Below are 26,324 nucleotides of genomic sequence, written 5' to 3'. Positions count from 1 at the left end.
AACATGTCCCTAGTGAGCCTCTAGTTGACTAGCTCGTTGATCAACAGATAGTCATGGTTTCCTGACTATGGATAATACCTTCAATGGTCTTGCACCTAAAATGAATGGTTTATTGAATCTCGATCGTAGTGATACACATGTTCATGCCAAAAGATATAAGATAGTAATGATAGTACCACATACTTGTGGCACTGCCACTTGAGTCATATTGGTATAAAACGCATGAAGAAGCTCCATGTTGATGGATCTTTGGACTCACTCGTTTTTGAAAAGATTGAGACATGCGAACCATGTCTATTAGTATATATGCATGAAGAAAGTCCATACAGATGGATCATTTGGACTCACTTGATTTTGAATCACTTGAGACATGCAAATCATACCAGATGGGCAAGATGACTGAAAGGCCTCGTTTTCAGTAAGATGGAACAAGAGAGCAACTTGTTGGAAGTAATACATTTGATGTGTGCAGTCCAATGAGTGCTGAGGCACGCAGTGGATATCGTTATGTTCTTACTTCACAGATGATTTGAGTAGATGCTGAGAATATTTACTTGATGAAACACAAGTCTGAATTATTGAAAGGTTCAAGTAATTTCAGAGTGAAGTTGAAGATCGTCGTGACAAGAGGATAAAATGTCTGTGATATGATCATAGAGATGAATATCTGAGTTACGAGTTTGGAACACAATTAAGAAATTGTGGAAATTGTTTCACGACTAATACCGCCTGGAACACCATATTGTGATGGTGTGTCCGAACATCATAACTGCACCCTATTGGATATGGTGCATACCATGATGTCTCTTATCGAATTACAACTATCGTTTATGGGTTGGGCATTAGAGACAACCGCATTCACTTTAAATAGGGCACCACGCAATTCCGTTGAGACGACATCGTATGAACTATGGTTTAGAGAAACCTAAGCTGTCGTTTCTTAAAAGTTTGGGGCTGCGACGCTTATGTGGAACAGTTTCAGGCTGATAAGTTCGAACCCAAAGCGGATAAATGCATCTTCATAGAATACCCAAAACAGTTGGGTATACCTCATATTTCAGATCTGGAAGCAAAAGTGATTGTTTCTAGAAACGGGTCCTTTCTCGAGGAAAAGTTTCTCTCGAAAGAATTGAGTGGGAGGATGGTGGAGACTTGATGAGGTCATTGAACCGTCACTTCAACTAATGTGTAGCAGGGCACAGGAAGTTGTTCCTGTGGCACCTACACCAATTGAAGCGGAAGCTTATGATAGTGATCATGAAACTTCAGATCAAGTCACTACCAAACCTCATAGGACGACAAGGATGCGTACTACTTCAGAGTGGTACGTAATCCTGTCTTGGAAGTCATGTTGCTAGACAACAATGAACCTACGAGCTATGGAGAAGAGATGGTGGGCCCGGATTCCGACGAATGGCTCGAGGCCATAAAATCCGAGAGGATCCATGTATGAAAACAAAGTATAGACTTTGAAAGAACTACTTGATGGTCGTAAGGCTGTTGGGTGCAGATGGATTTTAAAGGGAAGACAGACGATGATGGTAAGAGTCACCATTAAGAAAGCTCGACTTGTCGTTAAGATGTTTTCCGGCAAGTTCAAGGAGTTGACTGCGATGAGACTTTCTCACTCGTAGCGATGCTAAGAGTCTGTTAGAATTATATTAGCAGTTACTGCATTATTTATGAAATCTTGCAGATAGGATGTCAAAACATTGTTTCCTCGACGATTTTCTTGAGGAAAGGTTATATGTGATACAACCAGAAGGTTTTGTCAATCCTGAAAGATGCTAACAAGTATGCAAAGCTCCAGCAATCCTTCTAAGGATTGGAGTAAGCATCTCGGAGTTGGAATGAACGCTTTGGTGAGATGATCAAAGATTTTGGGTTTATACAAAGTTCATGAGAAACTTGTATTTCCAAAGAAGTGAGTGGGAGCACTATAGAATTTTTGATGAGTATATGTTGTTAACATATTGTTGATCAGAAATGATGTAGAATTTCTGGAAAGCATCCAGGGTTATTTGAAAAGTGTTTTTAATGGAAAACCTGGATTAAGCTACTTGAACATTGAGCATCAAGATCTATAAGGATAGATCAAAAACGCTTAATAGTACTTTCAAATGAATACATACCGTGACAAGATTTTGAAGGAGTTCAAAATAGATCAGCAAAGAAGGAGTTCTTGGCTGTGTTACAAGGTGTGAGTATTGAGTAAGACTCAAGACCTGACCACGGCAGAAGAAAGAGAAAGGACGAAGGTCGTCCCCTATGCTTTAGACGTAGGCTCTACAATATGCTATGTTGTGTACCGCACCTGAAGTGTGCCTTGCCATGAGTTAGTCAAGGGGTACAATAGTGATCCAGGAAGGGATCACATGACAGCGGTCGAACTTATCCTTAGTATCTAGTGGACTAAGGAATTTTCTCGATTATGGAGGTGGAAAGGGGGTTCGTCGTAAAGGGTTACGTCGATGCAAACTTTGACACTAATCCGGATGACTCTGAGTAGTGAACCGGATTCGTATAGTAGAGCAGTTATTTGGAATAGCTCCAAGTAGCGCGTGGTAGCTGCATCTACAAGATGACATAGAGATTTGTAAAGCACACACGGATCTGAATGTTGCAGACCCGTTGACTAAAACCTCTCTCGTAAGCATAATATGATCAAACCCTAGAACTCATTGAGTGTTAATCACATGGTGATGTGAACTAGATTATTGACTCTAGTAAACTCTTGGGTATTAGTCACATGGCGATGTGAACTTTGAGTGTTAATCACATGGTGATGTGAACTAGATTATTGACACTAGTGCAAGTGGGAGACTGTTGGAAATATGCCCTAGAGGCAATAATAAAATGGTTATTATTGTATTTCCTTGTTCATGATAATTGTCTGTTGTTCATGCTATAATTGTATTAACTGGAAACCGTAATACATGTGTGAATACATAGACCACAACATGTCCCTAGTGAGCCTCTAGTTGACTAGCTCGTTGATCAACAGATAGTCATGGTTTCCTGACTATGGACATTGGATGTCATTGATAACGGGATCACATCATTAGGAGAATGATGTGATGGACAAGACCCAATCCTAAGCATAGCACAAGATCGTGTAGTTCGTTTGCTAGAGCTTTTCCAAATGTCAAGTATCATTTCCTTAGACCATGAGATTGTGCCACTCCCGGATACCATAAGAGTGCTTTGGGTGTGCCAAACGTCACAACGTAACTGGGTGGCTATAAAGGTGCACTACGGGTATCTCTGAAAGTGTTTGTTGGGTTGGCACGAATCGAGACTGGGATTTGTCACTCCGTATGACGGAGAGGTATCTCTGGGCCCACTCGGTAATGCATCATCATAATGAGCTCAATGTGACCAAGTGTTTGGTCACGGGATCATGCAATACGGTACGAGTAAAGTGACTTGCCGATAACGAGATTGAACAAGGTATTGGGATACCGATGATCGAATCTCGGGCAAGTAACGTACCGATTGACAAAGGGAATTGCATACGGGATTGATTGAATCTTCGACATCGTGGTTCATCCGATGAGATCATCGGGGAGCATGTGGGAGCCAACATGGGTATCCAGATCCCGCTGTTGGTTATTGACCGGAGAAATGTCTCGGTCATGTCTACATGTCTCCCGAACCCGTAGGGTCTACATACTTAAGGTTCGGTGACGCTAGAGTTGTAGAGATATTAGTATGCGGTTAACCGAAAGTTGTTCGGAGTCCTGGATGAGATCCCGGACGTCACGAGGAGTTCCGGAATGGTCCGAGGTAAAGATTTATATATGGGAAGTCCTATTTTGGCCACCGGAAAATGTTCGGGATTTTTTGGTATTGTACCGGGAAGGTTCTAGAAGGTTCCGAAGTGGGGCCCACATGCATGGGGGGACCCACATGAACGTGGGTAGTGGTGGAAAGGCCCCACACCCCTGGTCAAGGCGCACCAAGATCCCACCTTAGAAGGAATAAGATCATATCCCGAAGGGATAAGATCAAGATCCCTAAAAAAGGGGGATAACAATCGGTGGGGAAGGGAAATGATGGGATTTCTTTTCCCCACCTTTGCCAACACCCCAATGGACTTGGAGGGCAAGAAACCAGCCCCCTCCACCCCTATATATAGTGGGGAGGCGCATGGGAGCAGCACCCAAGCCCCTGGCGCCTCCCTCTCCCTCCCGTGACACCTCTCCCTCTCGCTGAGCTTGGCGAAGCCCTGCCGAGATCCCCGCTGCTTCCACCACCACGCCGTCGTGCTGCTGGATCTCCATCAACCTCTCCCTCCCCTTGCTGGATCAAGAAGGAGGAGACGTCTTTCCAACCGTACGTGTGTTGAACGCGGAGGTGCCATCCATTCGGCGCTCGGTCATCGGTGATTTGGATCACGACGAGTACGACTCCATCAACCCCGTTCACTTGAACGCTTCCGCTCGCGATCTACAAGGGTATGTAGATGCACTCTTTTCCCTCTCGTTGCTAGAAAGACTCCATAGATTGTTCTTGGTAATGCGTAGAAAAATTTGAATTATTGCTACGTTCCCCAACAGTTATTCCCTTTGTCATCGGTATGTTACTTGCCCGAGATTCGATCGTCGGTATCATCATACCTAGTTCAATCTCGTTACCGGCAAGTCTCTTTACTCGTTCCGTAGTGCATCATCCCGCAACTAACTCATTAGTCACATTGCTTGCAAGGCTTATAGTGATGTGCATTACCGAGAGGGCCCAGAGATACCTCTTCGACAATCGGAGTGACAAATCCTAATCTTGATCTATGCCAACTCAACAAACACCATCGGAGACACCTGTAGAGCATCTTTATAATCACCCAGTTACGTTGTGACGTTTGACAACACACTAAGTGTTCCTCCGGTATTCGGGAGTTGCATAATCTCATAGTCATAGAAACATGTATAAGTTATGAAGAAAGCAATAGCAATAAACTAAACGATCATAGTGCTAAGCTAACTGATGGATCAAGTCAATCACATCATTCTCTAATGATGTGATCCCGTTCATCAAATGACAACTCATGTCTATGGCTAGGAAACTTAACCATATTTGATTAACGAGCTAGTCTAGTAGAGGCTTACTAGGGACACTGTGTTTTGTCTATGTATTCACACATGTATAAAGTTTCCGGTTAATACAATTCTAGCAGGAATAATAAACATTTATCATGATATAAGGAAATACAAATAACAACTTTATTATTGCCTCTAGGGCATATTTCCTTCAGCCGTGTAGCCGAATCTCGCCGCTAGCCCGAGCCCTCCGCCACATTTTTGGTCGCCGGCCGCCACTGACCTGTCCTGACATATGGGCCACCCTGGGCCACTGACCAGTGGGTTTGTGCTGACTGGGCGGCCCCCAGCCGCTGACAAGTGGGGCCCACTCCCTAGTTAACTAAAAACTAATTAAAGTAATTAATTTAAATTAATGTTACACTGATAAGTGGGCCCAGTAACTTAATTAGCAATTTTAGATTAAAATAAAACCCTATTAAATATTACCATCGATGACAGGTGGGTCCCTTATCCAGTTTGACCAGTCAACTGCCTAGTCAGCAGTTGACTGGCCCCACCTGTCAGCAGTTGACTGGCCCCACCTGTCAGCAGTTGACTGGCCCACCTGTTAGCCTCAGTGTACATTGTTGGGTACACTTATGTGTACCCGTAGCAATTCAACCATTTATTTTTGGATGGGCGATATAGGAATGATCAAGGGGGGTTTGCTTGCCTGGAAGCTCTGCTGAAAAGGACTGGTCGTCAGGAGTGTAGTCAATCTCGTGAGCAGCGTCAGTCTCGGGGTCTACCGGAGAGAAAATGGGGAAGAAACAATAAATATAAAGCAAACAAATACAACGATGCATGACATGACAATATGCAGTGCTAGGGGTGACCTAACACAGTGCTACACGATACAGGCGAAGCAGGAAAACATCTGAGAATGTTTTCCCGACGGTTGGCATTTTTCAGACAGATGAATCGAAGGGGAAGGATCCATGTTCACCATGCTAGAGGCACGTGACAGATGAACGAATTGAATATTTAGATTCGTTATATTTTTTTGAGCATGCATCATCACAGTAACTAGACTTCATTCCCCACTGCCGTATGTTGCATCTGACAGACGGAGAACCTCGACTCAACAACACCCTGTGCTGCCACATGAGTTTAGTGAGCTAGCGCCCAAGGATATGTTGCAGATCCACTACACGAGATGCCGCAGTGGCACACACAATTGCTGGCACAAAGCTCTCCGCCACCTCTTCCGTCTTATAGGTCAAAGATGACAGGCCTTTAGGTAGGGTTTTTGGGCAGTAGAAAGTATGTATGTGCTTTCATTAGCCTCCTGATTAGTCTCCCATGAATCAAAATCCTCATCTTCAGATCCTTCACCCCATTCCGTTGATGTTTACCCTTTTCTTTGGGGGCACCTATGCATCAGTTACCGTTTTCTTCTTCCTCAGCCTCCTGATCAGCCTCCCATGAATCAAAATCCTCATCTTCAGATCCTTCACCCCATTCCGTTGATGTTTACCCTTTTCTTTGGGGGCACCTATGCATCAGTTACCGTTTTCTTCTTCCTCCAACCAACCATTTTTCAGGTAAGAAAGAACTCAGAGCACGATCTCTCCCTTGCCCGGCCTTGTGGGATTTGAACCACCTAGGCATGTTGTGACCGCCCGAGTGCAGCGGCGCACACGCTGGCCCTTCAGACAGGCAGCAACAATGCAGTTTTCCCAGACAGCAACGCTAGAGACTATCTCTCCAAGCATCAATAATCATTCAAAGTTATCGTGTTTGAGACTGGAAATAACCCATTGCTGCTATAGAACGATAAATAATTATATAAATACAACACAAACAGGTAAATTTGACTGTACGCCATACAAATGATAATGATAAATTCCCCTCAATTTCAAACTATCCAGGGAACAAACTTTAAAAGGTGCTACGAAGTCTTGCTGAGTTTCCATATGGAGAAGAAAACATGCCACAAGGTTTGATTTCAAATGTTGTGACTCAATCTTCAATAACTGTTGACTGTTCTATAACTGTATAACTTTCCTGTAGGAAAACTGTCATCTGCTTATGGCCTCTACATTGCACATTTCCCCAGGTCTCGGCTAGTCCATTGACTGCCAAAACAGAACAACAACATAAGATGAGAAGAATTCACAGCCCCCATTCTGAACTGAATACTTTGGATCAATAATCATTAAAGATACTAAGAGTGTAAATACTTAGGTAGTTCGATGCGATGACAGGTGTTACGGTGGCATATAAAATATGGTTTTATCCTTGCTATTTTTTATAAACTAGCTGAAAGTATTATTTCGGGGGCAATACCAGCAAAACTAGCATAAATGATATTCTGTTACACGCACTAGCTTTTTCCTGATATAGCATGGGGGAAGGGGTTTGAAGAAGCAACTGAGATCTCCTGTGCAAATTTCTGCACATCTCCACTATCTTTTACATATGCTTCCTAATATAGCATGGGCAAGGGGTTTATAACTTTATATACGCTTTGCTGTTAGAACATAAATAGTGACGGCGTGGTTGTAAAAGAACATATTTCCATTTGCCTGTGAAGGAAATGTGGCGTATCCCGGAACCCGTAAAAATAAAGGCACAAAGAAAGGACAAGTAAATACCATCAACCAGTTGAACGAGCAGGAGACTGGGATCAGTAAATCATTACACCCAGTTATGATTTCTCCGCAGACGTCGGGACCTATTTAAAAAAATACTGGGTTAGCCAACAATTACTTCCATATTGAGAATGAAGGCCAACTTACCAAGCTGGTAGAACTTCTCAGGTTAAAAGAAATGGAAAACAAAATATCCAGCCCAATCTAAATAGGAAATTTGTTAACACCAAACATACTGACACACAGTTCTATGCAGCGAAGGAAGGAATGAAAAAATCATCCGCCAGAAGATCAATGATGTTGTGCAAGACGCGAACAGGTGAGCAACTGAGCATGGCTTTACAGAACATATATATTGGTTATAATAGTATACAAATAAAATTTTATCTCGAGACCAGATGTGAAGAAACTAAGACTCGGACTATTGGTTTCCAAAAAGAAACAGCGGACCAAAACTCCATGAAATTAAGGCATCAACTATCTGTTTAGGAACTCCAGACTACATTATTCAAGCATCCAGAAAACCACAAGTAGTAAAAAAAGTTCACCTAAGCTTATTTGGAGAACCTTTCAAAGTAAATCGGTAACCTTCCTAAAAAATAACCATATCACCAATGAAACTTTATTGAAGCATCCGCAGATGAAATACTGGTGATGGTGAATGCTGGCTAGCTACTGCTTTTCATGAACATGTGAAATGTATTGCCAAGGAAAGCCTTTTGACAGCTGACTGTAAGACAGGAAAAAAATATATGATCCTTTCTTAGAATGCTACACCCTCTGTTCATTAATGCTCCCGCTGTATTAATTTAAACTGCCAAAACGTCTTATATTAATGAACAGCGGTAGCACTTCATAGCATTATGCTTCAATTACATTACTATAATGTAAATTTCCCAAACATGGCAGCACAAATACACAATACCAAAAATGAGTTTTTTTTACGTAATTAATTTAGCAGGTCCAGCATTAAATAGCAGATGGGGTAACTACAGAAAACACATTGGTGGCAGAAAATCACTGAAGCAGCAGGTATACAAGCTTTAGGAAAGAGGGATACTGAAAATTAGATTGGATGAACTCATTACCTTGTAGTTACATGATCTTCAACAACTTTATGTTCGTCTTCAGTGAACATGAACCACATGTCTTTGTTCTTCGTTCTATTTTCTTCATCGAATTCTGATATAAACATGGTATTGCTAGTCACTATATATTGCTAATGAGTAAAATGAAAACTAACCTCGTAATAGTTACAAACCTTGACGCATTATGCTTATATTGCAATTACAATAGCTACCCAGCTTCCAGTATTTTACTCCTTTGTCTTCCATAACAGGAGTGGTCCTATGAACACGTTTCAGCATCTCCAATTCTGGCACAATTGGGAAGTACAAGAAGAAAATTAATACAGAACAGCTATATACCTTTATTTTTCTGAACAAAGCTTGGACTTTTTAAACATCACATGACAAAACAGAAGGATAAGAAAGGCACCTAACTCAAACAAGACTCAGACCTAAGTGGTGATGCACACGTCTACACCACCCACCAACTGAATTAGGCTAAATTTGGTTGCAGTAAAATAAACAACCAGTGTATGCTTGAAATGCTAAGAGAATAAAATAAACATTTTCAGTTAGTTCACGTTCCGGTAAACTACCCGGCCAGTCTAAGACTTCACATTATGCAAATTATGATCACAAAAATAAACCAAAAGTTGCAAGTAGAGGATAAATTAGTTGAAAAAGAAAACCTTAGACACTCGGATTATGCTTATTTTGCATACTAAATGTTGTCCATGAAAGATTATGTGAGCTTCAAAGTAAAGGGTTCCTCATGGTAAACCTTATTACCTATAAATAGGGATTAATTACTTTAGTTCTGATTTAAGACCGACTTTTGTATCAAATTAAAGGAAAAATATCGTGATACCAAATTCTCAGTTTGAATTTTTGATTTGTATCTCATATCGGCCACCCTTTAAGTAGGACAAGTTATGACGACTTAATCAATATTATTGCCCAGACCTGGCTTTAGGAGTATTTGCTGTAAACCTCAAGCAGCCCATGGTCCACACCTTCTTTAAGCTCTAACACCAATTGTACAGCTTCATGCTAGCACCAGCTAGATTCACCATAGCAACCCTCTATTTAACCTAGACTAGATTCCAAGTGAATGCTATTGTGTCCCGATGGGGAACGCAGTAAGAACTGTGATATATCGTAGGACAAGAAACGAGATGCAAAAAGATTATTCCATAGTGATATGGCAAAGACAAGGAGTGATATGGCACGGAGAACAAAGAGGAAGAAGTTTGGTAGGACAAAGAGTGTGTATAAAGGAGTTCAAGCAACTTTATTGGGCAGCCAAGGAAGATACTGGACTCAAATATAAGTGGACCAAACTAACTAAACGAATATGACCAAGTGTTGATTATATTGTTTCTCTTGCATGCAACGTGCACCACATTTCTCCCACTAGCAAGACAACTTATCGTGGTGTTGTAATTCGCCAGCAACCAGGCTTGACCTCAGCAGAATGACTCGTCTTATCTGAGGCATAAGCCCTTTCTAGTGGTGGTCCACCAACATTCAGTATGAGGCAGCAAATGTGAGTAATGTCCATAAGCTCAGGCAAATCTGACTTGAATGGCTGCATGATGAGCATCCCGGTGGTTAACAACAACGGTGATGCCAAAATTACAACAACATCGGTGACACGAGGAAATTCCCAATGATGTTGTGTGGCTATCTATGTTGATAAGAACAACTTGGATCTTGCTGATGTTGGCAGCATGTCAATTTATGTCTAAGGGCCCAGTGATGTGTGTCGTGTTCTTCTCAACAGGCTCACATGAAGAACACATCGATGTTTGTGGATTCCTAGTGCATGCCAACGAATGTTGAGTTGTCAATGGTTACTTGTCACACATAATAAACAAGTTGCTCCGTTCACGCTTTGATAATTAAATTTTAGTGTGAGCTGAGTCATGGTCACAGCAATTGCGCATTGATAAGACAAAGACAATGGCTCTGATGACAAGTTGCCACATCCTCGTTGCTTGATCTTGGAAATTAAGTTGGCAACGCAAGACATAGCTTAGCGTGGCGATGATACGAGATCAAAGAGGAAAGGGGATTTGTAGAATAGAGAGGATGCGTAGGGATGACAACACCCACGGTAGAGATGAGACAAAAATTATTGCCTTGTGCCCCCAATATAGCAAGTCCAATCTTATAAGAATCGCACAAACATGGAACCTAATATCATTGTAACTGATTGATAAGGTAGTAACTTAAGATATAACCAAAAGAAGTGACCAAACCTAATAATTGATGTTCGTATTAACTCCCCTTCAAAACGCATGCACTGATCACGATCTCCAGCCTTGGAAAGACAACACATTCTAATGTTGTAGTTTAGGAAAGCTATTAGTGATTGTCTCCATTGTCAGGTTTATCCAAACAAGCACATATGCTTACAAATGACTTCAACGGAGAGGTATATGTTTTCCCGTATGATGGATGAGCCATTTACCTGTGGTACACCATCTCATTTAATATGCCTTGGTGAATTGGTGTTAAGCTTCATGCACTAGCCAACGCCTTGGTGAAAAGAGCTAGGCAATCTACATACACACTAAAACAGCCCCTCTCACGTGTGGCGCGGCATGTCAACACATGAATAGGCTCAGAAGTACAACTCAAGAGGCTTATACATGGACACGGAGTGGGCAGCAGCAATTTTTGGATAAATTGCGAAAGCCAGGACTTGAAGTCAAGACCATAGGCTCTGATACCATGTTAATCTTCATGCACTAGCCAACGAAAGGCAATCCACATTTACACCTTGTTAAGCTTCATGCACTAGCCAACACAGCAAAAAGTCCGAAATGATAGAAAGGGCTAGGAAATCCACATATACACTTCAACACCCCCTCTCACGTGTGGCGCAGGATGTCAACACATGAGTAGACTCAGAGATACGGCTCAAGCAGCCTATACGTGGATACAGAAGGGGCAGCAACATTTTTTCGATAAATTGTGAAAGCCAGGACTTGAAATCAAGACCTTTGGCTCTAATACCATGTTAAGCTTCATGCACTAGCCAACGAAACCAAAAGTCTGAACTTATGGAAAGGGCTAGTTAGGCAATCCAGATTTACACCATGTTAAGCTTCATGTACTAGCCAACACAACCAAAAGTCCGAACTGATGGAAAGGCCTAGGCAATCCACATATACACTTCAACAAATTGAATGGCTATCCTTCGAAAACACTGATATCTCATAGAACTACAAAATCTCATATCACTTGTAAGTTCATCGGATTATAAAACTCCACGCCATGCCGATATGATATGCTAGTCTGATAACCAAGTGATGCACTTGTTGTAAATAGCAGAGGGAAGCAATGGAATACTGCTCTTGAAATTAATTCTTAGTTGTAATATAGAGCAACCTTATTAGCTGACCTAGCATGTCGCTAGGATTGGCAAAAGCAAGACCATGACAGCATGCCTTTATACTAGTAGGGTCATTGTTGGCATCAAGTCTTGCTTTTATGAGGCTTGCCGAATCTTCTATTCCTCCATGGTTCCACGCTATTGCAATAACCGACCGTAACAATTTAGCACACTCTAGGGTGGGGATATCATCTTGGCATTGACATAGCATCCGTGAGATCCAAAGCAAACACGAGGGTCATCATCCTAGTAAATTTTGCTAGGCGAATGCCTAGATGGTTCGGGTGACACCAAGAAAATATGGATTTTGTCAAGAGTAATAAGAGCATTACATAAGGCAAAGAGCCTCTTAAGACAAGGGTTTCACACCTAAAGTATCAGAGGGGAAAAGGACCCTAGAGGGTGGAAGATATCCCATGAAGAAGCGGCCATCGTGGGCTCTCTTTATTGCCACCACCGTAGGAAGAAGTGAGTCATGTTATTACGAGTCGTCCTAGGTGTGCTTTATCTTTGAGGCCCGTCCTTTCTTCTTCTCTCAACTCTTCTCAGACTCGTACTCTTCGACAATAATTCTTCACCATTGTCTCCATGTCTCTGCCTCTATAGTGCATTTTTGCCTTTCCTTCTCCATCCTCTACAACTTCCGCTCTCCACACCTCCCCTTTGACGTGCTTGGGTTAATATGGATTGCCATTTTGTGCTTACTATATATCCTAAATTTGTTGCCATATGAAGAATATTGAATTCACTATCATATGGATACCGTTCATCATGTGTATGTCCAATTAATCTTGCCTGTGTGCGTGTCTTAGGATCACCATGACTCTCGAATGTGCCATGAGGGATCTTTGGCTTAGTACATTCACCAAATGGTGATCTAAGTTTTCTAGTGGTGGTAGCCAAAAATGGAAGTTGTCCAATGGTGAAAAGAGCAAGGCTTTCCACATCAAAATTGGTAGATTGGTGACACCTGTAGAACACTATGCGACATTCATATTTCCATTATCGTCATTGTACGCATCCTTTTCACAGTTGCTTGTATTTTGGCAAGATAAAAAACAATGGGCCCGATGGTCTCTAACGTCTTCTTCTCGCCGCAAGGATAATGCCAGGTTGTTGTTGCATCTCAAAAACCTTACTCCGCCCCTCAAGTTGGATAACTAGCTTACATTGACTTTGAATTAGTTGATTAATGCCCATGCAAGTACATACCTTAAAGTCATAGCCAATGGCTTTAATATGAACCTGCTACACCCCTCCCACAAGGAATGCAAGTATTTCGAGTAAGGGGGAGTAGAACCTTACAATCGGGTGCCATGATGAAGATATTCACAACAAAGTGGAGGAGGAGGAGAGAAAGAGGTGTCGAAAACGTCCTTCAAGTTGGTGCTCCCCAATAACAGTTTGCGTTACTCGCTTTCAGTGGTGCAGCGTCTTCGATCCTTGCTGAAGGGGATAGGGTTCCCCTTGGCGCAGCGAAAGCCGAGGACTCACGGAATTTCTTTGCAGTCAGTTGCTCTGCTCCCTTGCCGCTCTTCGTGTCATCTCGATGCTCTGCTGCCTCCTTCGGCGACTGTCCCTGGTACCTTTCTAGCTCCTTTTGGTTGTGCGTGGACAACGGCGGGTTGCCGACAAGGTATATTCCGAGTGTAGGTGGTAGTTCTAGGGCTACTTCGCGCTGAGAGGCTGGCATACTTCCGGGTGAGCAACTCTGAATCCCGACAGAGCGGTGCATTCCGTTCCAAGGCAAGGAAGTAGGGTCCCTCTTCAGTGATAGAGATGGAAGGTGTTTTGCTTCCTCCAGTCCCAAGGTGCTACATGGAGCATAATTCCCCTATGATGGTCGGTTATGTCTTGCTTAGCTGCTCCGGCCATGATTTCTTCAATGCCAAGCGTGGAGTGCTTCGTCTTTTGCAAGTTGTGTTCTCTGTTTTTCCTTTTCATAGGTGCTTGTAATGGCTGTAGTTGTGCATGCTCTCCAAAAACAGGCACACAAAGCACTATGGTGGAAACAAGTTAGCCAACAGATATCAGTCATGATTTACTTGACTCAAAGGTTGGTCAAGTTCCATTTTAACATGAGTCTTAAAAAAACTTACATCCCATTGTTACAATATCATGGAGTACATATGTATAAATTAAGGTATCGACATATTACCATATGTTTCCTTTTGTGGTATCCTTTACTATCCATATCCATAAACCTATTGTGGTACCAATATCAGTTCCGCTCTTAAATTAATTTCACATGTATTAGTTAGTGCAAAATAACCTAGAATATCTTAGGCCTATATACTAATTACTTAATTAGTATATCCTTTCATGTCTCTACGCTAATCCAAGAAAAAGGTTAAATATTAAATCCTAATTACACGGTTAGTTATGTGACCTATAATATAAGACTAAGGCTGAAAAGACTTAACACCTATTCACCTGGAAAAAAAGGGGTTATCTTCTCTTGGATGGTTATGTCCATGTGTATTTGAAGCCACTGCCCTCTTAAAGATTTTGCCTCATGTTCTGTGGGACAAGGGGACACAATTCTTTTCTGGCAGGATAAACGGTCTGACTTGCCGTTGCTTCAGAAATTCCGTGAGTTACATTCTTTTGCTAGAAATGAAAAAGAATCTTTGCAAAATTTTAGTGCAAGAAGGGATTGGGCTGATAACTTTCATATGTCTTTGTCTAATCAAGCATATAATCATAAGTCCCAAGTATAATCCCAGTGGTTGATCAGAATAGTAAGGACAGATGGCAATGCAATGGAATTACTGACAAATTCTCCTTTATGAAAATGTATAAACACCTGATGGGAGATTTTGAGGCTCTAAAATTTTTCAAATTAATCTGGAAGATTGTTTGTAGACTCAAGCATAAGATTTTCTTCTGGTTAGCTATGCATAATAGAATTAACACAAGATCCTTGCTGAAACGAAAAGTTTTCATGATGACTGATCACTCTTGTCCTATATGTAATCATCAATGTGAAGAAAACACGTATGCATCTGTTTTGGGATTGCAATTTTGCTCAAAGTTGCTGGAACACTCTCATTCCTGGAAGAAAACTAGGTACTTCTGGTTATGAAGATACATTGTAGGCTCTTGAGGATCTACCAAATGCTATTAGTATGGAGATTGTCCTGGGATGCTGGAACATCTGGCTTCAGAGAAATGGAAGATATTCAGAAACTCCAGTCCAACCATTCAGAATTTGGAGATATGCCCTTAAAGATGATTTGATTCTACTTTTGTTTCAAGGAGTGGTCCTCGGTAAACTTCTAGTACTATGATCATGATACCTAGAGCTGGGACTGGACAACTCTCTCTTTTATCAGTAGGCCTTTTGTAGTTTTCTTTCATTTTGCTCCCCCTATTTGTAACATACTCCCTCCGTCCTACATTACTGCCAAAAAGCGTCTTACATTATGGGACGGAGGGAGTACTGTTTATATTAATGAAAATTATCGTAGATCGATTGTTCTACGGTCCAGGGTTTCAAAAGAACCACATGCATAACACAATTGGGTTGGACTACTCAAACAATATGTTTATATAATACTTGCATTTATTTTTTCAATTTGTTAACCTATAGTCAGTACGCATTCATGGATGGTAGGCAAACAATTTGATGTTAGTGAAAGTTAGACACTCCCTCCAGTCTTAGTGTTGACCATTTCTTCTACTGCTCCCTCTGGTCTTTAAGAAGATAGTGTTTTGAACGCTAGCACAATTACCACAATAGTACATATAATATTAGTTTCTACTTTTTACAACTCCAAAAGCTAATAAAATTGTTATATTGTGCTAGTATCTTTTACACAAATCTATATATATGGTTTTCTCCCACTCAATCGAAACATTTTAGAAGATATTGGTGGTTAAAGTTTTAAAAGTTCTAAAACAGCTATGCCCAAAAAGTTATGTTTTTGTGGACTATGGGGAGTAAGAAAACCTAATAAAGTACTTATATTACAAAGATATTTTCTAGAAAAAAAATATATAGGTGCAGAATGGTGTACTATAGACGACGTGAAATAATATAATAAATAAAAGTGAAAGATATCAAACAGATTGATAACTGCACAGATGAAGAAAGCTAAACAAATTGAGCGCAGGAAATGAAGATATATCAAGCCATACTGTCACAGACCATTCTGGGCAGCCTGCTTGACTTCTTCTGCTTCCTTTATTTGAGAAAGGATATCATTAGCTTCCTCATTGTTAGCAGTATCTCCTCCTTCAATTGTTTTAGTCATGTCATCGTATCTTCTTTTTAGCTCCTTTTGCTATGAAACAAGACAAAAAACGATGATCATTAATGTCAACCAAGCGACTTGACCACACAAAAAAAGGAACTTCTCAAGATAAGTACCTTTCTGGTTGCAGCTTTGATTTCTTGTGTGGCCACACATTTTCTATCTTTATTGTCAATGCAGGTCCTCAACTTTCTGAATGAAGTTACAAGATAATTAATATGACAGTAGTGAAGTGAACTATTCCAGCAAATATGGTAGCTTGTACTTACTCACAAGACAATGCCTCATCACACAGACAATTCAGAACCTCCAGCTTACAAGAAGGGTTCAGACTTCTATATCCTGATACCCCCTGATTTAAGCACTGAAGGGTGAAATCTTCTGCATGGAATGTCAAAGAGATGTACTCGCCTACTTTCCTTATCCATTCATCTCCATGTCTTGGATACTTATCAAAAGGGCTAAGAAAAAAATAACCTCATTTACTCATTTATTAACTGCATGGGCAAAATGACAAGGGAATAGCAGTTTGTGAGTATACTTACTTATCTTTGCCATTTTCTATGACAGACAGAAGATTTATGTGAACGTCGGCAACAACTGAAGACACCTCTTGGAGTTCAGTTAAGTGTCTGAGAGTTTCTTCTGGTTGCCCCTTCCCTATTTTGCAGATCTGCTTAAATCATTGGATACATTATTCTATTTATAATACAGAAGAAAAGGTCTCTTAAAGCAAGCAGGCAGCTAAGAACAGTTAAACATTTTCATTATGGAAACATATAACAAGTTTGGTGCCAGATTATAAAATAAAATGCAAATAAACTTTCTTTAGATTATAAATTGAGAAATCATAAACAATATGCCCCTCAAGTTGATGGTCTATTTTGTGTTAACAAGATAGAAGCAATAAGAAAACAATAGATTTTTTTTAGCTCGGCAACATTCTCAGACAACCTAACTGACCATAACTAGCCAACGCAAACCAAATTTAGAAATGAGTAGTAGATGCATCAATGATCCAATTCACACGAAATGATAAATAAAATATACCACTATTTGCTTTCTGTAATTACCTCGCCAAATGAGCGGCAGAACTCCAGAAATTGAATAGCAGCACCAACATCTTCAGACTGCAGCTTCATACCTGCAATGCAAGTCATGAGAGTACCCCTGGGTACAACTATTTCATCCATGAGAGCATCATTGCTCTCAGTTTGCACCAGGTTGACCTTCGGCCTCTTGGCAGCACGGACCATTCGCCCCGTCGGCGCCTCCCCTTTCCTAGTTCTGCCAAATAAAACCAGATAAAGAGATCTATCAACTAGAACAAAAATCTAAAATCCCTCATGGCAAGCATCAGCTCAGATTGCTTACTTGCACCTACTGCAGTTGCAGTCATTCCTGCATTTGGGGCATTCCCAGGCCTCCTTCTTCAACACCTCATCCGCAATCAAAGGGTACCTGTTAAACAAAGAGAGCATCAACAAACAAACTCAAACAGGATTGCCTACCACAGGCTCTAAGCAAAAAAGCAGAGAGGAAATTATTTTACCTGTTACATATGCAACTCTTGCAGTATCTGAGAGGGCACTTGCCCCTCTTATTGGACCCCTTGCAATCTGCTGTGACCCCTGTTTTCCTCTGACGGCACTGAGGAATAGCAAAACAGAAAGAAAAAAATGAAACGAAAGACCATTTCACTTTTTACAGAAACAGTAGGACTCTGCTGCATACTTTCTATAGATTTTGGTTTATATTACAAGCAGGAAAGGAAAAGGAGCTGAGGGCTAAGAGGGCCCTAGAACGATATAACTTCCATATAGAAAGGTTCGGCAATCTCTGTTATGGGCTGGAAATGCAGTTGATGCAGCTGGTCAGTATGTCGGGAGCTCCAATTTGGACAAAAATATTGCCAGCAGGGTCTAGCGAAAAGACATCTGAAAAATAAGTGGTCTCTGATCTCCATCACATCTTCTCCACGCATAACACAGTAGTAGTCCTCAATGAAGAAATTCCTTCAGCGAAGCATATCTCTGGTATTAAGTCTGTCTTGCAGGAGAAGCCAGGAGAAAACCTTGTGTTTCTTTTGATAGGAAGATCCGATATCGCCGCATCAACTTCTTTTAGAAGGTGATTTGTCAGGGCTTTTGAAGAAAGCAGTGGATGATGGGGAACTGACGGGCATGAAGATCACCAGAACAGCTCCGGGAATTTCACATCTATTGTTTGCTGATGACAGTACCCTGTTCTTCCAAGCAAAACAACAACAGGCTGAGGTTGTGAAGAATGTAATACATAAATTTGAGGGGTGCACTGGACAGTTGCCAACTTCACAAAAAAGCTCGCTCTTGTTCAGTAGCGCATGGCAGGTGGAAAGACAAGAGGAGGTGAAATCCACACTAGGAAAGGTGCACGTTTGAAGAGAAATACCTAGGCAATATTCCAACCTATCAATGAAAGATTTACTGAGCGGCTCTCGAATTGGAATGAAAATTCATGTATATGGCAACAAAGGAGGTGCTGGTCCAATCAGTGGCGCAGGCTCTTCCAACATACACCATGAGTGTGTTTAAAGTTCCCTCAAGTTCCCATAACGAGTACATGAAGGCCATCAGGCAGTTTTGGTGGGGAGAAGATGCAGGAAAAAGATAGTGCATTGGGCATCGTGAGACAGTTCGATCAAACCGAAAATACGTGGAAGTATGGGATTTACAGACACAAAGTGCTTAAACCAGGCTCTGTTAGTTCGGCAGGCATGGAGGGTTATTGAGTCGGCGGAGGATTTATGTGCTCGGTTTTGTAAAGGTGAGGTACTAAAACTAATAATGTCCTTGATACAGTTTTTACCGGTGAAGCATCCCAAGCATGGAGAGGAATTGAGTTCGGTTTGGAACTGCTTAAAAAGGGGGATAGTTACGAGAATCGGTAATCGTAATTCTATTCCAGTCTGGAGGGATAATTAGATCCCGAAGGAACCTTCGCTGAAGATTCAGGGTAGCAGGAGACGTTCAAGGATACAACGTGTGGTCTCCTGTTGTCGGACGGTAACAGTGGAACGAACCTTTGATAAGGGAAGTTTTCTAGCCAGGTGATGCTGAGTTGACCGTGAAGATTAAAGTATCGAGAGGAGACCTTGAGGATACCCATGTGTGGCACTTTGAGAGCAGTGGATAGGGTTGCCTACAACCTGAAGCATGCTGACCCGGCGATGGTGAGCAGCAGTAACAATCCTGATGGGGAGCAGTCCATGTGGTCGCTGATTTGGAAAGCGCCTGTGCCAAACAAAATTAAAGTTTTTGGCTGGAGACTGGCGTCAGACAATCTAGCCACTAAAAGAAACAAATGGTGAAGGTCCCTGGAAGCTGACAACATTTGTAACATATGTGGGTCTGCTTAAGAAAATGGTTTTCATGCGGTGGTGAACTGCATTAAAGCCCGTGCGTTGAGGGAGAAACTCCGAGTTGTGTGGGACATTCCCGATGAGTATGTCTTTCAGTATTCAGAACCAAAGTGGCTCCTTCTGCTCCTCTACAATCAGACCTGAGCAGCGCAGTTTCGTGCTTCTTATGCTGTGGTGTGCATGGAACCTAAGAGCATCTCCAACAGCAGTCCTAAAAACGCAGCCATGCCCAGAAAACTTCTTTTTAGGTCACTTGGGGCAAAAAAAAGGCCTCATATAGAAGCCCTATAGGTATATGGTGCCCAAAAACTTTTAGGCCCCGCCCAAAATATTGCTACAACTGATGCAAATATACATCACCACCAGCAGTTGCCCAAAAATCAATTCGGCTGCGGTGGGAACCCCAACAAGTGAAACTTTGTGCCGCCGACTCGCCTCCCACCGCGATCGCCACTGGAGGCCGCCGCCGCCACTCCATCGGCCGCACCCAGCCCTGCCGGCCGAGACATCTGCCACTACCCCCTCCGCCGCCGCCGATTCCGTCTATTCCCCCGCCCATACGCCTGCCAAAATGGTCGCAGCCGCACTACCGTCGGCTGCCGAGGTCGATTAGCGGCCGGGAGACCTCCAATCGACCAGCGAGACCACCGCCGAGCCGCAGGTCCCTCCGGAGCTCTCAGCACCCGGGCGGCGCGGCGCCGTCGGAGTTGGCCGCACCCCCCGGCTCCCCTCCGGTCCCTGGCCCCTCCTGGCGCCTTTCCTAGGTGGCCAGGCGGGCATCTCAGCCCCAGCGAGCTACTGCAGACAAAATCGAGCTCGGTGCCCCGCGACAATCGGATCCGCCTCCTGGCCTGCCTATCGTCGGATCCTTATGAGAGCACCCAAGCTGAAACTTAGGGCACCAGTTTTAGGTCTGCTGGAAAAGCAAAAAAAAATTCTAGTGACCTCTCTCCACACCTAAATCCAGTTTTAGGGCACCAAATTATTGGGCTGCTGCTGGAGATGCTCTAAGGGATGACGTTGTGCAAGGTCAGGGACGGAGCTTTGTCACAAGTTCAGGTCAACTTTCTTCAGAACTATGTGTATACGTTGTCGACGGACATGCCTCCGAGCAAGGACGGAAAGGGCAAAAGTCCTATTGTTGCGCCTGCCTGAAGAATGGAACAGAGTCATCGAGAACTTCACAACAGATGGGTGTTTCAAACAACACGAGATCGACTAAGAGCAACTCCAACGCAGCGACCCAAATCGTCCGCCTGCATCCTTTTGCGTCCGCGCGGAGAAAAGACAACGCCCAACGCACGGACCCATTTCCATTTTCTGGCCGTTCTATGTCCGAGCGGACCCATTTCAGTCTCAAATTTGGGACACATTTGGGTCTGAGGCGGACACAAAGCGGACGTTTTCTGTACCCTTTTCGTCCGCCTGCGTCCATTGCATGTCCCGCGTGGCCCACCCGCCATCCAACCACACAACTTTCTCTCTCTCCCCTCTCTCTCTTCCCCGCCATGGTGCAGTTGACGCCTCCCCTGCCGTGCCGCGCCCGCGTGCTTGCCCTGGCCGCGCCGCGCAGCCGCTCTCGCCCCGCTTGCGACCTCCCTCGGCCTCGAGGACCTCACGCAACCAGGGCCAAGGGACATGGAGGAGGCACGAGGTGCAGCGGCTCCATAGCGCGCGACTCCCAGGCGCAGCGGCGAGCGGCACCTGCTCGCGACCCCGAGGTGCAGCAACGCACATGCGGCGAGCTCGGGGCGGGCGCGGCGAGCGGGGCGGCGAGCGGGGCAGCAAGCTCGGGGAGGGCGCGACGAGCTCAGGCCGAGCACGGCGAGCGGGGCGGCGAGCTCGGGCCAGGCGCGGCGAGCGGGGCGGCGAGCTCGAGGCAGGCGCGGGGCGGTGAGCTCGGGCCGGGCGCGGCGAGCTGCGGCGGGGGCGCGGCGAGCTGCCACGACGCCGGTGCGGCCACGGGCCACCCTGCGAGGTCCTCCTCACCAGCGAGCACGAGGTGCGGCGGCACGAGCGCGGCGGCGGACGCTCGGGACAGTTCACCCACCAGTTGTTCGACGGAATGCCGGGACGGATATGTCAAAAAATGGGTTTGGCCCCGTTGGGCGCACCGGCCGACAAAGCGGACACGGACGGGCGGACGGCCGACCCAAACGGACAACGGACAAAAAGCGGACAAAATCAATGTCCGTTTGGGTCGGCCAGTTGGAGTTGCTCTAAGCCTCCCCCTGGAGGGAGGAGAGTGATTGTGGCTCTCCCCTGCTCATATCTTGGCATGCCTCTCCGATAAAATATTCAAACGTCGGGATTTCCAAGAATTGCAAAAAAATATTGCTGGTTGGAAGGCAAAATTGGTTTCTTCTGCTGGTGGGCAACCCTGGTGCGTTTTGTGCTCTCTGCTCTGCCTATATTTCAGCTGTTGGCGGTGGATCAGCCCAAATGTCAAGCAGATCGATAAGCTCAGAAGGGACTTCCTATGGGCTGAGTCTGATGCCATCAGCAGCGGGGAAGGGCCTGCTGTGTCGGTCCCAAGTTTGTATGCCCACGAATCTGGGTGGGCTTGGCATCCCTGACTTGCCTGCTCAAGGGAAGGCCCTTAAACTTAAAGTTCTCTGGCTGTGGCAAAACGCAATGGACGCAGACAAACCTTGGCATGGTCTACCCCTTCCATCTCAAAGGCCTGTTTGTTGCCAGAACTTCCATCACAGGAACTGGCCGTTCTTCGTCGTTCTGGAACGATCACGGGTTAAATGGCCTCGCCCCATTTATTATTGCCTACACAAAGCTCTACAAGCATAGCTGGAAAAGCAACATCTCAGTTGCGGATGGCTTGACTGATAAAAGATGGATTACACACATAAAGAGGAACCCAGACTCTGAGGTCCTAATTGAACACATTGATTTCTGGCATAAATCCTCTGCCTTCTCTCTGTCCGATGTGTTGGATAAGGTGGAATGGAAGTGGGCTGAAAATAAGAAATATACTGCCAGCTCCAACTACACTATTCAGTTTATATGCAAAGTTGATTCTCCCCTCAAGAAGCTTATATGGTAAATCAAACTCCCCACAAAGGTCAAATTCTTTTCATTGCTCAATGTTCAAGGAAAATGCCTAACTGCGGATTATCTTGCTAAAAGGAGGAGATGGCCACATGACCCCATTTGCTCCCTATGCATGTGTGGCCATGAGGCACTGCGCCTATTTGTTCAGTGTCCTCTCGCTGCAGGGATATGGGGGTCTTTTCCTCGTGAGGTTAAATTTTCCCTTCCCTTTGATGCCGAATGGTAACACTGAAAGTTTGCTAAACTGGTGTTTTGTTTTACAGGAAGAATTCCAGAGCCACTGGGAAGCTGGTGGGGTGGTGGTCCAGTTAAAGGAGAGCTCGTCTTCTGAAGCATTAATCCTAGTGGATATACCAATTGCTCTGAGGGCCTCTGCCACCACCGCTGTCTGGTGGATACCAAGACTTAATCCATCGATCCGTGTGTGGCTTTGCTGCCCTCAATGGTGAGGTGGCCCCTCAAGTTACAAGTTATGGTTTGTTCCCTGATTATTTCGAGCCTGAGTGGCAAAACAGAAACCAAAGCAAGGTGACCCCAACACAGGGACGACACGGAGACATGTCGTGGTCACTGCGACACCAGAACAGCATCCGATGGAGCAGCAACCTTCACTACTGCAGCACGCAGCAGCAGTGAACAGTGGATCCAAGTCCAGCACACCCCAGCACTGTGCCGTTCGAGGTGCCACTCCAGGTCTTGTGGTCTGATGTTCGATCCTTTTGTTCTGACCAGCAGCGACGTCGACTAAATCACCTTTAATGGCTGGCCACGTGCACAGACGCTGGGAAAGCAATACACAACACACAACAGAAGGCACATAGTTTGCAAAACAAAACAAAAAAGGCAGCAGAAGGAGCACTAGGACGCACAGCAACATGAATACAAACACCACCCTAAAAGCATATGTACGAGACTCCACAGGGTAGGTACAGTTTTTATGAACAAACACTGCAAAATTAGCAAGTGATGATGTGCCATCACTACGTTTCTGAATATAAAGATCGACAAACATCATTTTAATTCAGCTTATCAAAACAGTATTATATTATCATTTTTAGAAGGACAAATATCCATATCTATGACAAGAGTAATTCAATGGCAGAAAATATCACATCAGCTGAATTTCAGTTTACTTGTTCCAACCAATACCTATTAATTAATATAATACTGTTTTGATAAGTAATATAACTAGAGCAATATGTTACTTCAACTAAATCTCTATCATTTCAATGTACGTTACAAGTTGAATACTTATTTCCTAGGAGGAGGCGTTATCAGCATATGTATGATTCATCAACTATCATCTCTGAACCTTATCTTCTTCAGAACCTAATTGTCAAAGTGGTGGAACCAAAATCACAGCTGCCCCTAATGCAAACACGAATTGAACTAAAAAGTGCAGCACTAAGAAGCACCACACGGCATTAAAGTGGTTTTACCATCATCTTGTTTCATGCAACAGATTGCTGGGCACAGTACCCCAAAAGTAAAGACCGACACAACATGAGGGATCATCCAACGATTATGGCAGTTCCCTAGAAATAGGCAATAGAACAGCACTAACCTAATGGAATGATGTATTTTTTTTTCGAAAAGGGGGGACTCCCCGGCCTCTGCATCAGAACGATGCATACAGCCACAATGGAACGATGTATAGCATCATCAACAATTAGTCCCTAAGAGAATGTATCATATCCTCACTTTCAATATTCATGGGACAACAATCATGCATGAGCAGTCCCAAGAATTTATCTACCAAGTGCACTACAGACAAGATAAATACCACAGATATCTAGTACAAATTTGGAAGGGTAATTAGTCTTCCGGCGAGGGATGGATGTCTGCCAGAAATGATTTGAAAAGAAATAAATCCCAGGACTAATTATAATGATTATAAGCATCCTAAGAGCAGGTATTATAAGCATCCTAAGAGCAGGTATTATATGCAAACTCCAGTATCCAAGAAACTGGCATTGACATAAGAAGATACAGATGTTTTAGGTGCAAAACCAATTAAATAAGCTAGTCAGATGTTAGTGGCCTGTGCTACATGTTACGGCTCAGTCCACTACCCCAGCAGCAACGTCGCCTGCTCAAGCACCTAAAACATCTGTACTAGTCGTGGGACACTAGTCGCTAGTACTAGTCGGCACCAAAGTTCTTCCTCTCAATCTGTATCGGATCTTGCGAATTCCTGAAGTAATCGTAGCGGGAGCGTAACACTACTACGCTAGACGTCCATGATCTTGCATCTAGAGGATCAAATTAACGTACGAGGGGCTCACCTGGTGGCATGTCCACGCATCGACGGGGACGCTGAGGATGTTCGCCTCCGGAACAGCGCCAACCTCGTCGCCGGCGCCGCTCGTCCCCGGAGCGACGCCATCCGAGGCGACGGCAGCACCCACCTCGGAGCCGGCGCCGCTCCGCTCCGAGGGGACGCCGCTCGTAGACCAGCCTTTTGCCGGCGGAGGACGGGGAACAATCCCACGACCCGAGCTGCCATCCTTGCACTGGTCACCATGGGCATTGTTTTTGGAAGAGTTGATGCAGTCCGCGGATCTAGGTTCAGATCTAGGGTTGTCGTTGGAGTTAGGGAACCCGTCGTCACGCGCTTTAAGCCACAGATCTAGGGCATCATCAGATCTAGCCTGATGAGGTCAAGAAAGAGTTGTCGTTGCAAGGCGGCGCTCCTCCTCCTTGTACGAAGTCGGCGATGAGCCCCAACTCTCATACTCGTACTTTTCATGCTCCTTTTGAAATTTCGGACGAAGCTCAACTTCGTTGCGAACCGGATCTGATAGATCCTCTTTGTCGTCGTCGAAGCGACGCTTGCCATTAGCATCGTGCTTAGAGAACAGACCACATGAACGATCCATCACTACCACAATCGCAAAAGAGAAGGATAGAAGCTTTTTTGAGGAAAAGAGAAGAAAAGAAGTGATGGTGAGAAGAAGATTGTGAGGACAAACCTAGATGTAGGAAACCCTAAATAGGGGGTCAAGACAACCCACCCATAAATACCCGATGAGGATGTGCAACTTGGGGCTAGAAACAAGAGGGCCGGAATGGGCTGATGGGATGGGCCAACTTGGAGCTAGAGAGAAGGGGACGGGATGGGCCGGAAATGAACTTAATTTGAAAGGCCCACGTATGCTTCCATGACTGATGGATAACTATTAGCAGACATGGCCCCAACCCAACTAGCATGTGGTCCACCGCGGCAGCATTTGAAGGCCCGCAATCCGCAAGGCTGAATAGGAACCCCCAACTAGGGTTTCGCCACCACCTCGCTCCGCCGTCGTCCCACTAGATCCAAGCGACGTACGTGAGGAGTGAGACGACAACGAGCTTCCCAACACGGAGGAAGAGATAGGAGACTGCGGCGAGCTCGAAACCGGATCCAGGATCCCATGCGAGATCGTCGCCTTACACTGGAGAAGAGCGAGTTGCAACCCCCAGA

At 44.1% G+C, this 26,324-nt stretch overlaps 1 protein-coding gene across 2 annotated transcripts; it reads right to left on the bottom strand.

Moving 5' to 3' along the window:
• Nucleotides 1-6,817: 6,817 nt before the first annotated feature.
• Nucleotides 6,818-25,515, bottom strand: LOC109781341 (uncharacterized). 2 transcript variants are annotated; one of them, XR_012187353.1, is made up of 13 exons: nucleotides 25,147-25,405; nucleotides 17,948-18,045; nucleotides 17,770-17,856; nucleotides 17,469-17,682; nucleotides 16,941-17,068; nucleotides 16,665-16,856; nucleotides 16,512-16,587; nucleotides 16,290-16,425; nucleotides 13,445-14,139; nucleotides 8,934-9,047; nucleotides 8,761-8,854; nucleotides 7,676-7,755; nucleotides 6,818-7,156 (listed from the first exon to the last, which is right to left on the bottom strand). XR_012187353.1 is itself a non-coding variant. In XM_020339942.4 (12 exons), the coding sequence occupies exons 4-11, from the start codon at nucleotides 17,649-17,651 to the stop codon at nucleotides 7,719-7,721; spliced, it is 960 nt and encodes a 319-aa protein (XP_020195531.1). In that variant the 5' UTR covers nucleotides 17,652-17,682; nucleotides 17,770-17,856; nucleotides 17,948-18,045; nucleotides 25,147-25,515; the 3' UTR covers nucleotides 6,818-7,156; nucleotides 7,676-7,718. The 2 variants fall into 2 exon arrangements, 1 of the variants encoding a protein (XP_020195531.1); XM_020339942.4 differs by lacking the exon at nucleotides 13,445-14,139 and having other exon boundaries at nucleotides 25,147-25,515.
• Nucleotides 25,516-26,324: the final 809 nt, after the last annotated feature.

Source organism: Aegilops tauschii, chromosome 6 (assembly GCF_002575655.3).
Source record: "Aegilops tauschii subsp. strangulata cultivar AL8/78 chromosome 6, Aet v6.0, whole genome shotgun sequence".
Classification (NCBI taxonomy): domain Eukaryota; kingdom Viridiplantae; phylum Streptophyta; class Magnoliopsida; order Poales; family Poaceae; genus Aegilops; species Aegilops tauschii.
This window is presented reverse-complemented; position numbering and strand designations above follow the sequence as displayed.

What these genes read in the sequence shown, in the direction of transcription:
- LOC109781341 (XM_020339942.4), bottom strand. Translation starts at nt 17,651, where the DNA reads ATGGTCCGTGCTGCCAAGAGGCCGAAGGTCAACCTGGTGCAAACTGAG. An exon ending in TCAAAGCTGCAACCAGAAAG is followed by an intron (nt 16,426 to 16,511) that starts GTACTTATCTTG and finishes CTTGTTTCATAG; the next exon opens with CAAAAGGAGCTAAAAAGAAG. An exon ending in TATAAGCATAATGCGTCAAG is followed by an intron (nt 8,855 to 8,933) that starts GTTTGTAACTAT and finishes TGTTTATATCAG; the next exon opens with AATTCGATGAAGAAAATAGA.